Below are 13,419 nucleotides of genomic sequence, written 5' to 3'. Positions count from 1 at the left end.
GTCTCCCTCTGCAAGTCGCCAGCAGCTGAAACGACTCGGCTCTGATGTTGATTTGAAGGAAAGAGGCATCTGTAGCAAAGAGAGGGTTTGTGAATAGCTTGTTAAGTGCTACACTGTGCCAGGCTGTCTCCAGCTCTTTGGCTTCTGTCCATGTCATAGCGTCTGACAACAGACGTGAGTGTGTGTTGTGTGTGCGGTCTCTCTCCTTTCCCCACATTAAGTGTCTCTTGTCAGCTGTGTCTTTGTGGCTCTGGGTTATAAAGCCATTAATCACATTCGCTGTTTGCCACAAACATGCCACGTTACACTCTGCTAGATGTCTCATTCTGTCCGTCCCAGGATGCAACGACGGATGCAGCTCACTGAAATGGAAGAGGAAATGTCCTTTCCTGTCTGCATCCATATTTAGGATGGAAATAATCTAGTATCCCAGCCAGCATGTCCATGTGGACGTACTGTAGACCATAAGGGGGAAATCTGGGCTGCATAAAAGGGTTTTCCAGCAGTTTCCTCAGTGTTATTACCTGTGTGTCCCATTTAGCTTTCACATTGGTTCTGACAGCTGGGGCCAACTTGGTGAGTTTTACAAGAGCTATGTAGACCCCATATCCCAGCCAGTATGTCTTTGTGGGGCCCATATGGGTGCTGAATGGGGCATGGGCTCCCATGTTACTTATAAAGCCCATGTGGGCTGAATGAGCACCATAAGGGATGTAGGTGTGCTTGGGAAGCCCATGTGGGCTGGCCAAATGGGCCCCAAGTTGGGTCCCTTCTATCTTCTAAAAGGTTTTCCTTGCTGTGTTCAGAGTTTTTTTTTCATATGGTACATATAAGGGACAAGGACATGAAAATAGGAGAATGCTGTGAAGTATAATTTCCTCGCACAGTGGTGTTCACCGTTGGTGGCCTAAAGATCGGGTCTCTGCTCTTTGCAGATGATGTGATTCTGTTTGTTTTATAAGGCTGTGAGCTCTACCTGTCACTGGAATTATTTGCAGCTCTCGCAGGATTGTGAAGCAGTTGGGATGAAAATTAGCACCTCTAAATCTGACATGATGGTGTTCAGGGTGGGGGTGTCCTCTCTGGGTTGGGAATCAGGTCCTGCAACAAGTGGAGGAGTTTAAGTATGAGTGAGGGAAGGACGGCGCAGGAGATCTACAGACAGATTGGTGGGCCGTCTGCAGTGACGTGGAGTCTGCCTTGGCTTGCCTTGTTGATGAAGGAGCTGAGTTGAAAGTAGAAGCTCTTGATTTACCAGTTGGTCGATGTTCCTCCCTCTTACAGTCACCAGTTGTAGGTAGTGACCAAAAGAAACAGATTGGAAATACAACAGCTAAAATGAGTTTCCTCTGCAGGATGGTCAGGCTATCCCTTAGAGGTAGGGTAAGCCATCTGGGAAGGGCATCTGGTCAGGACGCCCCATTGGGAGATGTTCTGGGGACTTCCGACTGGGAGGAGACCCCAGGAAAGACTCAGGACATGCTTAAGGGACGACATCCCCTGGCCGGTCTAGGGAACACCTCTGGATTCCTCGGATGAGCTAGAAGTACTGGAAGGGAGAGGGAAGTCTGGAGTCTGGATGGATGGATGGATGGCTGAATGGATCTCTCCTAAATATCTCCAAACGACGCGTCTGGTGGTTGTAAACTCCTGACGATAACGACATTAAAGTGCAGAACTACGTTGATTTGTTTTTTCTGACATCTGTTGTCTCACTGCTATGATTCATAAAGGTCTGGTCTTGGAACAAGTGGAAAAGTCAGGTGTGCTGCAGCGTCATGCTTGAGTCACATACTAATGCACTCTTATTTAGCCATCAATCCCCTTTAGCTGATGTCAGCTGGTTTTCCACAGCTCGGTGATCTTGCATAGGCAATGAGAGATTGTCAGTCTCCTCATGTTACGGACCAGCGAGGAGATGGCTGATGGGAATTTAGATGTAAAGGAGCTCTAATGTTTCCGTTCCCGAGCCGTCCTTTCTGCCGTCTCCTGCATGCACCGTGTCTGTTCGCACGTCAGTTCAGTCGCACTCTGACCTTGTTCCTCGGATGTTTCAGTAAATACATTTTCAGCTATCGGTTCTGTATTTTTCACTGAAAGCACTTTGGATATGTGTGATGGTGTGACTGAAAGGAACTTTAATCCCAGGGTAATAAAGTTAAATGTGCCGGCCGGCCTTGCTACAGACCTGCTTCAAACAAAGTAATAGAAATGTAAAAGCGTTCAGGTTTCTCATTCATCTTGCTTCTAGTTACTGATGCTTGTCCACAGTATTGATTTAGCAGAGCTGGCCTTGCACAATTTCTATGCCTCCTTTAATGAAACACTCTTATTGATCCTCACTCTTCCTGTCTTTTTTTCTGTTAGTTTCTCTTTCGGGGATTCAGTCATCACTGCTCATCTGTTTCCATATTCTAATCACTGACTCCCGTTGGGGTCTTTTGGCTGAAATTTGCACTTTATATTGACCCACGCCTTTTCTGCTTTCTTTTTGCCACCTATCATGCATCCAAGTTCAATGTTTTTGTCTGTATTTGCTTTCCAGATTTCAACCTTCAGTACTTCTGGAAGTGGAGCGCAGTTGAGGACTACATCCTCTTCTGCTTTGGCTTCACCGTGCTGTGCGCCGTGGTCACCATGCTGCTGCTGGACTCGGCCGTGTTTGTGGAGACGCTGGGGTTCCTGGCTGTAATGTTAGAGGCCATGCTGGGCGTCCCACAGCTGCTGCAAAACTTAAACAACCGCTCCACCAAGGGAATGAGGTACGGCTTGCTTATTATTCTGAACATGCAGCAGCTAAAGTGTTTAATTAATCCAAAGGAAGGAGAATTTATCACCTAGCAAACAGCAGACCAGCTCTTTCAATACCTTTTTTTCCCCCATTTTGTGTATTGGAAGTTGGATTTATCCTCTGAAAACATCATTAGAGCAAGTTTGAAAGTTTGAAATGTGCCTACAGAGTGTGTTTCCAGGGTGAAGGATTGTAAATAAGATGTGGCATCTCTCCTGGTGCTGGAATAAGAGTGATTTTAGCTTGAAGTTTGTATAAGAGGGGTTAGTGACTGAGTGGGCTGTGGGGTCTTTGGGATTTTTTTCAGGTTAAGCTACATGAAGTCCTGAATCAATTAACCCATTTAATGCAGTTTTAAGTTTGGCTCAGCATCAATAGAAACATTAGAACTGGGTGCAGAATGGGACTAAAACCCAGACGGCTTGTATTCATGCTGATAATGCAGTTAGGCTGTGAAAGAAACTATACTGATCCAACATCCATTGGATGGATGGATGGTGGGATGGACGGTGCAATTGATGGTGGAAAGGATGGATAGATGGATGGATGGTGGAATGGATGGATAATGGATGGTGGGATGGATGGTAGAATGGATGGATGATGGATGGTGGAAAGGATGGATGGATGGTGGGATTGATGGTGGAAAGGATGGATGGATGGATGGATGGTGGGATTGATGGTGGAAAGGATGGATGGATGGATGCATGGATGGATGGATGGTGGGATGGATGGTGGAAAAGATGGAGGGATGGATGGTGGGATGGATGAATTGATGAATGTATGGTGGAAAGGATGGATGGATGGATGGATGGATGGTGGGATGGATGGTGGAATGGATGGATGGTGGAAAAGATGGAGGGATGGATGGTGGGATGGATGAATTGATGAATGTATGGTGGAAAGGATGGATGGATGGATGGATGGATAGAAGGATGGATGGATGGAGCCAGCCAGCCAGCCAGCATGTCCACGTGGGGCTGTTTAGGGTTAAATGTGGGCTGCAGATACGTTGGCCTCCACTGTGTTTTTGTTGATATGGGTGCCTAACTGGGTCTGACTGGTTTTCAGTTTTCAGACCACATGGTCTCCCCATGCCCACTTAGTCCACATGGGACCAGTTCAAGTCCACTAAGCTCATCCCAGTTAACCCTAACCTTACCATGAACATGCTGGTGTGTATATATGGTCCTGTACGACTCACCCAGCTGACCCAGTTAGAAACCCATATGAACAAACCCTGGTGAGGCCACCGTGCTGCAGCCTATACTTAACCCTTGAGGGCCCACATGGACATGCTGGCTGGGTCTGGACTCTTCAGTTTCATACATCTAACATCCATTCAGGCTGAATCATTCAGGCAACATCGGCTCTGCTGAGTCATGTTTTACCTGGAACAGGTAACCTGCGTGTTACGGTGTGAATATAACGGATCTGATCATCATCATGTGGCATCGACACTCAGCTGTGAAGTCATGTTGCACCTCTTCATCACGGACCAAGATGAGATTAAAACCCGCAGATTTTAAATGTCCCGATGAAAACATTTATTTCCGTGGAGTCACTTTAAATCTTCCTGACGTCCAGATTTCAGATAACATGTTGTAATACCTATACACTCCTTGCTCAGTGTAATAAACTAAACTAACCTGATCATCTCAGAGGTTTGTGAAGCTGCTCCATCACAGCCTGACGAGTCCCTCCGTTCCCTCGTCCTTTGGTGGGGACACGTCTGTCCCACAGAGGTGCAGTGGACTGGAAAGTTGTAGCCTTGAGGACAAACCTGCAAGAACGGTTTCTAGAAGAGCTTTTAATTACCAGGTGTACTCATAAAAAAGTCTCATTTTAAGGTCATTTCTGCAGTTTGAGTTGTAATGATCTAATTGGAGGTAACCTTGGATGAAGAGGGGAGTGAAGGATAATGGAGGGGCCCACACAGAGCTGAAAGCTCGCAGTAGGAATGTTTTCCTCTGACGGTAATGTCAGAGTGTAAAGGTCGATGTGTTAACTGATTATCATCTCACGTAGATGACTGTGAGATCAATTACCCCCCTAATGGCTCAGAACCTCGTGCAAATTATCATCATTATTTCCTTATTATGTTGCTCATCTATTATCAGTTGAGGCTGTGCATGCTCTTCCTGGGTGGGTGGGACAGTAGTTTCATGCTCTGCTGGTCGTGCCGAGTCGCATTTTCTCTCTTGGAGAAGAAAATCAGAGTTGTTTCTGTTTTGACTCCTCTGCCAGACAAATCCTCCGTAAGACGGGTTTCATTTTGCAGACGTCCTGGTTGCGATGTGAGAGAGATGCAGACTGATGACAGGTCAGGATGAAGGAGGTGTTTATTGTTGAGTGACATGAAAAAAATGCTGTGACTGCATTGCAGAAGTCCTCAATCATAATACTTTTTATTTCTGTGGTGCTTTTCAAGAACTCGAACACTTTACAAGATAAAAGAGAACAAGAGAAGCAACTAAAACAACGTGGACTGAAATCAGATCAGTTCATTAATGATGCTGATAAAGATGAAATGAACGGTAGATGAAGTCATTCTTCCACATACTTTTCACAGGGTTGTGCTCATGTCCTCTTCAGGTCACGGTTTGTCCGTTTTCACCTCCTGGACATGTTCGTCCAGCATGCAGCAAACACCACGCACAGCTTCTGACTTCAGTTTTCCTTTCTACTGATGTAAAAGTGCAGTTATGGCTCATTGTCGGGCCTCAGTAATGCATCACATTGACATGTCCTCAGGGGGTGCATCTGGTCGCCCGTTCAGCTCACACTGAATATTCCCAGCAAGATTAAATACGCAATAAGGCAATATTAGCTCTTCCAGATTATGGATGAGTACATTTAGAACATTAGTTTTCTGAATTCATATGCATGAAAGCCATCAAAGCCACAAACCAGACAAACATATTTCTTTCCAAGCAGTTAGATGAAATTATTATGAATCATTATGAAAATGCTGCTTCATATTCAGGGAATATTTTCCAACCTCTCCATCGATCTTTGTGTCCTAATTGCTCAGATGACCCTGCTGCTGGAATCAGCACCATTTTGCATATTTACACTCATCCTACAAGCACTGAAGGACTTTGAAACCTACAGATTCGACGTCAAACACAAAGTCAGCATCTAAGGTCACAGTATCCCATATGAAACTCTGACAAAGCTTTAATGCTGACTGTATGGATCTGCTAAATGAAGACAGGTTAGTCATACTCCATACATGTCAGGTCAAAGTTTAGCGAAGACGTACACACCTATTTTCAGTCCCACTCAGGGTAATTACTCTGCTCTACCTCTATTGACACTTTTTCTGCAAGTGCACACATGCACCCTCGTACCACAACTCCTGGGAAATCAAGTAAGAGGCAGAGCGGTGATGGAAAGATGTAATGGAAGAGAGAAGGAGTGGATGAGACGGAGAAAGATATGACTAAAGGGGGAAAGCTCTGGAGTTTCCTGTATGTCTCTATTAATGTGTTTTTAAATATGTTCAGGCCTCATTTTAGTAACAGTTATGTCCAAATGCAATTCATTTTAAGCAATAACTCACAGTGTTTGAAATGATTTTCCAAATCCAGTCCTGGATATCTGCCCCTGCTACTTATATGCATCCCTTTTGCAACACACCTGAATCCCTTCATCTGGACGTCATCCAGCAAGCAGAGGCCTGCTGAGCCAGTCGCTTGGTTCAGGTGTGTTGGAGACGGGATGCATCTATCAAGCGGCAACCTCCGGGATTAAAGGTAAAACCTATGCAAAAGTGCCAAAATCTGCAGTTCCCCCTTCATCCACTAGGGGCTCCAAAACAGAGCAAATCCCCATAGACTCCCATGTTAAAAACACCAACTTCACAGCAGAAATACACATGTTTACAGCCTGGTTCAAAAATCCATTTTAGGTTTAATAGGTCAGGTTTACCTTCATGACAACTGTGGGGGGAGTGAATTTTTTTCTAACTCACCCGTTTAAAAGTAACTTCATCTAAAAAAAATCAGCATAATTAGAGGCGTGTCCAGGTAGCATATCTCCGGCTGCAAGGAGGAACGTAGAACAACCCCAGTTTTTGGCCGGTTAACAGCGTGACTTAGCTTTAGCCCACTTATTTCCGTTGGCTAGGTTAGTACCTGTTAGCTCTAGGTTAGCTCGATTAGCTACAGGCAGGTTGGAGTTCGCTAGATGTCGATCATCCACCCTCACGCTCACAGCCCCATCTCAGCTCCACCTCTTTCCCATGTTTGTATTTTCCGGGAGTGACGACACGTGAGGTGCTGCAAAATGACGATGGTAGGAACCGCCCAATGAGCTTCAGTTCAGCTCTTCATGAACCTACGGGTGACGTCACGAAGGCTCCGCCCATTTTTTATATACAGTTTCTGATCCAATCCAGTTTATGACCAATCCAGGTCCTCGAGGGCCGGTGTCCTGCCGGTTTTCCAAGTGTCCCTGCTGCAACCTGATTTAAATCAATGTGTATTGAGCAGACATGAGCAGAGCTTGTCTGAATCTGAGACAGGAGTTTCCCAGCAGGGTCACTTGCAGGACACCAGCCCTCGAGGACCTGGATTGGTGATCTCTGATCTAAACGTTGCAGGATTAAAGCCCTTGGGGACCAACCCTGGTCAAGCCTGGTTTAAACCTTTACAGTGAAATCTCCAAAATGAGCTCAACTAGAAAAACTTCCAGTGAGAAATGAAAAACTCGAGTTGGATGATTAAAGTGCAAAAAAACAAAAACTGAAAGTGTCTTGGCTCAAGGTACTCAGCTGTCAGACTGAAATCCCCAAAGTAGATATCACATGCAGCGTGTAACTATATAAATGTTTATGCAGGTAAAACAGACGGCATGTCCATTTTTTTTTCCTTAATTTAAAAAAAAAAATATATAAAAATTTCTGATTAAGTTGACGTCCCCAGCTTCACTTGCTTTAATTTAGATATGGTAGGAAAATATATTATACTTTTAAGGAAATAAATTTTATCCTATTACTGTAAAAACCAAATTGAAAATTTAACTTCTAACATTTTGCCGATTCAGGCTAAATGCTAAAAAAGGCTTCAAGCTTTGTTGTAAAGATGCCGTTCGAAATCCAAACTCAAGTGAAAATATTTTGTATATTTATTTTGTGTTTCTTTCTTTCTTTATTGCATCTGTTCAATAAAAATGATAGAAAACTAAAAGTCGATCATTTATTTGAACTTACTTTGATGTTTGTCTCATCTGTGAACGATATCGACCCGTCTGGTGACGATCGATGCTCACTACTCCTCAAGAATGTTTCTCTCTGGACATTTGGACACCCCTGAAAAGCACGATAAAGGGCAGGTGTGGACATTGACGCAGCCAGAATGTTTTTATAATAACAGGAAGTGATGTCGCCACACCTGCACAGAATAAATCAGATGATTAACTGATAAATGTAGACAATGATCTTTTGAAATGATATCAGATAGGGCTGTGACGATATGCTTTTGTCCCAATTCGATTCCGATTTTTTTGGGTGCCGATTCGATTTAAATTGCAATTCTCAAAATTCTTCAATATTGATGATTTTTGTAATTAAAAACCAAAAAAAAAATCATAAAATTTCTTTTTGCAAGTAATTTTTCTTTATTTCAGTTAGGAAAAACCAACACAGTAGCCAGATCATCATTCTGCTGCTATAATGCCCAAGAAGACAAGTAAAATGATCAATAAAACCAAAGAAAATGACAAAAATTTTATAGTGGATTGATTTTATTTATTTGAAAAAAAAAAATTTAAATTGTGAAGAAAAAGATCCTGTTTTCCGATTTTTTTATTTGATTTTCTCACCCCCTAATATCAGATTATTACAGTAATCTGATTACTCCCGGATATCTGATTTTGATGATCATGTAAACAGACTGTTTATAAAATTATTTATCTGAGAATGTCTTTGATATAGAAGAGAAACTGAATTTACATAAATATAAATAAATTAATAAGGGCGAATCTGAAGCGAATAGATTCAGGAAACTGATGCTGATACCAGCTAACTTTTCGTATTAATGCATCAGCGCTTCACTATGTGACTCCAAAACATTAAAAAGATGAAGCGATGCACTCATCGACATCATCAACATCTAGACACAAACATGTAGAAGGTTCTTTGCATCATTGATCCCTTCGTCTTGGCGTCTGAAGCTATTTCTCTGCAGCCATTAGGAGCATGGCATCGCTGCTAACAGGTTTGGCTTCTAAAAGCTTTTGACTCATCAGGACCTCTTAGTTAGATGTGCTGCCAGATGAAGGCGGCGAGGACCAGACAGGCCTCCTTCTGCCCACAAAGATCTGCATGAGCTGTTGCATCTCCATGGTTCTGACTGCTGTCAGGGTTCCCATAGAGACACCACCAAAGATGGCGGAAGTAGGGAGAAGCTTTAAACTTCAACATAAAACTAAATTTAACATATTTTACGTGTGAGTGGAAAAGGTTCATTTGATTAACCAGGTAAAGGTGTGATGACATCACAGCACCACGGGAGGATGTTTACGTTGGAAGTAAGGCAGGAAAAGATGTGAAATTCGTCACATGAACTTGTGCTTTTGGTTAAAGTGAGTCTCAAAACGTTGGCTGTTCTCCATCCATCCATCGTATGTCGCTTATCCGGGGTCGGGTCGCGGGGCCAGCAGCCTAAGAAGCCCAGACTTCCCTCTCCCCAGCCACATCTGCCAACTCTGCGGGGGGATCCCGAGGCGTTCCCAGGCCAGCCGAGAGATATAATCCCTCCAGCGTGTCCTGGGTCTTCCCCGGGGTCTCCTCCCAGAGGGACGTGCCTGGAACACCTCACCAGGGAGGTCCAGGAGGCATCCTGACCAGATGCCCGAGCCACCTCAACTGGTTCCTCTCGATGCGGAGGAGCAGCGGCTCTACTCTGATCTCCTCCCGGATGACCGAGCTCCTCACCCTATCTCTAAGGGAGAGCCCGGCCACCCTGCGGAGGAAACTCATTTCAGCCGCCTGTTTCCAGTTGCAGCATCGAACCAGATGTTTATTCCCATGATGTTCTGTTACAGAGAAACAAGCAGGAGGTTTGAGTGCAGACAGGGTGCAGGGTGGATTTTGTGGCATGTCGCCTGCATGCATCTGGCATGTGTGTTACTAAAGTAGTTTATTTATATGAAAAGTGCTTCATAAATATAAATAAATCCGATGTTGTGTGTTAAACAGGCCGATCATGCGAGACGAGAAATTTATTCTTCATTAGACACAAATGAATGTCTACGTCTGAATCACTATGAACACAAAACCCACCAGAGGAGATTGCATGAGCCAGTCTGCATGTATAACAGCAGTATTCTGCATATTTTCTGTGTACATGTATATATAAACATATAATCGCACGGTTATTAGGAAACATCTGCATCTCAGCATGTGTTTAATAGTGACGGAGTGAGCTTCACGTCTGACGGAGCGTTCAGCCTCGCTGCATTTGCAGCCACTCATTACTCAGGTGGAAGCAATATTTGAATGCTTAAGTTGTGATTTGTTTTTATAAACAATGTGTGTGTGTGAGTGTGAGTGATTGCTCGCTGCTCTCTTTGTCTGCCTTGAGGGGGGGGGGTCTTCCTGTTTGTCTTTTCCTCATTAAAGTTCATCCATTTTGCTTCCAATCCAGTTTCTGTCTCCTGTCTCTGCTGCAAAGCTGCACTACGCTGCTGAGTGACGGTTTAGAGGGCTGTGTGTGTGTGTGTGTGTGTGTGTGTGTGTGTGTGTGTGTGTGTGTGTGTGTGTGTGTGTGTGTGTGTGTGTGTGTGTGTGTGTCTCACTCTGACGGTAATGTATGCAGACATATCCACCACTGCCTCCTCTCTGGCCCCATTTCTAGTCTCTAGATTCAGTTTGTCCTGAATGTCACGCCGACAGTCACTCACATGTATGTAATATGGTGTGCGTGAAGGATCTGTCCATTTGTGCTCCATGTTCTGCCCCCACCTCCATCCTCCGTCACCGTTTCCCCGACACCTCGCAGCTTGTTTCTTGTGTCCAGGTCAGGGTAACACCCTTCAAGCTTTAATGGTGGTCCTATTACCACGTCCCTTCTATAGCAGGCTAATGGTGGTTTCACGTTTCTCCCGTGGCGGTCATTACCTTGAGGCTCTTTCAGCCGCTACCTTTACCTTTACAGCCTCCCTGTTGGGACACGAAGCAGACACTCCAGTGACCTCTAAGCAATTTGTGACCTTTGCACCAGATCTGTGTCCCGGAGGACTTTCCAAGTGTGAGGCTGGTGGTGATGGAGGATGTTGGAGGAAAACATAAAGCTCATGATTCCCTTCATCACTGGAGGAGCTTTTACTTCAGATACGGCAAATGAAGTCAGGAGCAACTTTACAGCTACACATCCACAGGGTCAAACCCCCCTTCCACTTGGGTCTAACATGGATGCTCTTAAATAATGATTTGCATAGAAAAATGCTTCACATGTCATGAGAGAACAATCAGTCTGAATGTGAAGTAACGGCACTCTGCGGTTTATAGTGGAAAAGAAACATCAGAATAAAAAACAAACAGCTGCAAAGCTTTTAATTCCATCAAGCATGCGTTTACCAGTGAACTGAACCATGTGCCAGGGAGCATATAATCATTTTTATATATTATTTCAGAACAGCTGTAATGAAACTGTAACTTCTGAAATCAGCTTTGCTTAAAGACACGACAAAACTTTTACTATTTTCCCGCCACGCGCCCCTCCCCCCATCGACGGCTAATTCAGCATCCATCATGCATTCTTCTCCAGCCAGCAGAAGACCATCTTACCATAACTCTTGTTTCTTACCATAACTCTTTCTCTCTTTTAATCTTCTTGTTTCTTTGCTGAATCAAAGACGTGTGTTCAAAACAGCCAGTTCCTTATTATACCGTGAAGTGAAATGTCACGCAGCGTCCCGAATGTAAAAGTTGTGTAGTATCGGTTTCTCAGCCTTGGGATGCTGCTGGGCAGCAGTGATCCTAGAAATACACATGATAGATGTCACTGTGTCATCGAACACGTCCGGGAAGCAGAGTTTTAAGGTAAAAAAGTTACATAATGCTTCTTTAAAGTCAAAACCTGTCTTATATTATTCTCCGATGTAATATTTTCTGTAGCAACGTTTCTACATCATGCTCTAGCCGTGCAGAAGCTGGAAACAGATCTGTTTTCCATCGTTTAAGTATGATGTGACCAGGTCAGGACATCTGTAGCTTCTAGCTGGTATTTTATGTGTTTTTATGCATTTTATATTTTATTTTATTTCATGTACCGCTTGGACTGGGTAACATATTCCGTTCTATTCTATAGTTATTTAGCAGACATTTTTTATTCAAAACAACTGACATATGAGACTGAGAACACACACACACACACACACACACACACACAGTCATACCAATAGGCACGTCGGAGGGCAACTTGGGGTTCAGTGTATTGCGCAAGGACAGTTCGGCACAATCTCCCAACTTTCCAGTTGAAGGCAATGCCCATTCTCATGAACTACAGCCGCCCACATCCACCTTCAGGGATGAGCTTTTAAACGGAATCTGTGTAATATTCAGTGTTTCTTTTCAGGCTTGCACACAGAAGGGGGTTATATTAGTTTCAGTTTGGAGCACAATTACTAAAGCAGATGAAGTTTTTTGTCAAAATATGTGTCCAGTTCTGTGATTGAGGGTCACATAAAAGTTTTATGTTTTCTTTGTTTTTCCTTTGGTCGTGTTTAGTCAAAAAACTTTTTTACTTTGAAGTCCTGTAACATTTGGAAAGTTGTTTATTCCAAAATGTATGAATAAAGATGTGAGTTAATGGCTGCATGATATCAGGAAAACACGTAGAATGCTGTTGAAAGTTGCCATGATGATATAACCTGCAAGAAGTAAAATTTAATGGTGCTTGAAGGTTTTGTAATCCAGTGCTCCACCTGCAAAACTCATGCTAGTTTATTGTCACTAGTAGCGATAAGAGACTAGCATATCACTACTAGATAGTCTCACATCTGAGTAGCAATATGACACTAGCATATTGCGCTACTAACTAGTGTTATATGGCTAGTAGCCATATGACACTAGCATATCACTCTAGCTAGTCTGTTATCACTAGTAGCGAAAAGAGACTAGCATATCACTACTAGATAGCCTCACATCCCAAGTAGCAATATGACACCAGCATATTGCGCTACTAGCTAGTGTTATATGGCTAGTAGCGATATGACACTAGCATATTGCGCTACTAGCTAGTGTTATATGGCTACTAGCGATATGACACTAGCATATTGCACTACTAGCTAGTGTTAAATGGCTAGTAGCGATATGACACTAGCATTTCACTCTACTAGCTAGTCTCTTATCATTAGTAGCGATAAGAGACTAGCATGTCGCTACTAGACAGTCTCATTTCCCGAGTAGTGAGATGACACCGGCATTAGGGCTGGGCAATATATCGAGTATACTCTAGATATCGTGGCTAGTCCCCTGTGCAATATAGAAAATGCCTATATTTGTCATATTCGAGTATCCTGTTGTCACGCAGTTGTTTTTAGCTGTGGGCGGGGTTTTCTCCCTCCTCCTCGACTCTTCACCGCTTTGCACAGAGAGTTAAAGCAAGCACACCTAGTTACGT

The 13,419-nt window shown here is 43.7% G+C and overlaps 1 protein-coding gene across 1 annotated transcript in view; it reads left to right on the top strand.

The window, feature by feature from the left end:
• The window catches only part of LOC306766485 (solute carrier family 66 member 2), a 56,104-nt gene that overhangs the window by 30,252 nt on the left and 12,433 nt on the right, over positions 1 to 13,419 (top strand). Inside the window, exon 4 of the mRNA XM_079254265.1 lies at positions 2,546 to 2,762. Within this exon, the coding sequence (XP_079110391.1) occupies positions 2,546 to 2,762 (217 nt within the window). The remainder of the gene's footprint in view (positions 1 to 2,545; positions 2,763 to 13,419) is intronic.

The sequence above is a fragment of the Telmatherina bonti genome (genome assembly GCF_933228915.1).
Source record: "Telmatherina bonti genome assembly, chromosome: 2".
NCBI lineage: Eukaryota > Metazoa > Chordata > Actinopteri > Atheriniformes > Telmatherinidae > Telmatherina > Telmatherina bonti.
Note: the sequence above shows the minus strand (reverse complement) of the source record. Positions and strands in the feature narration are given on the sequence as shown.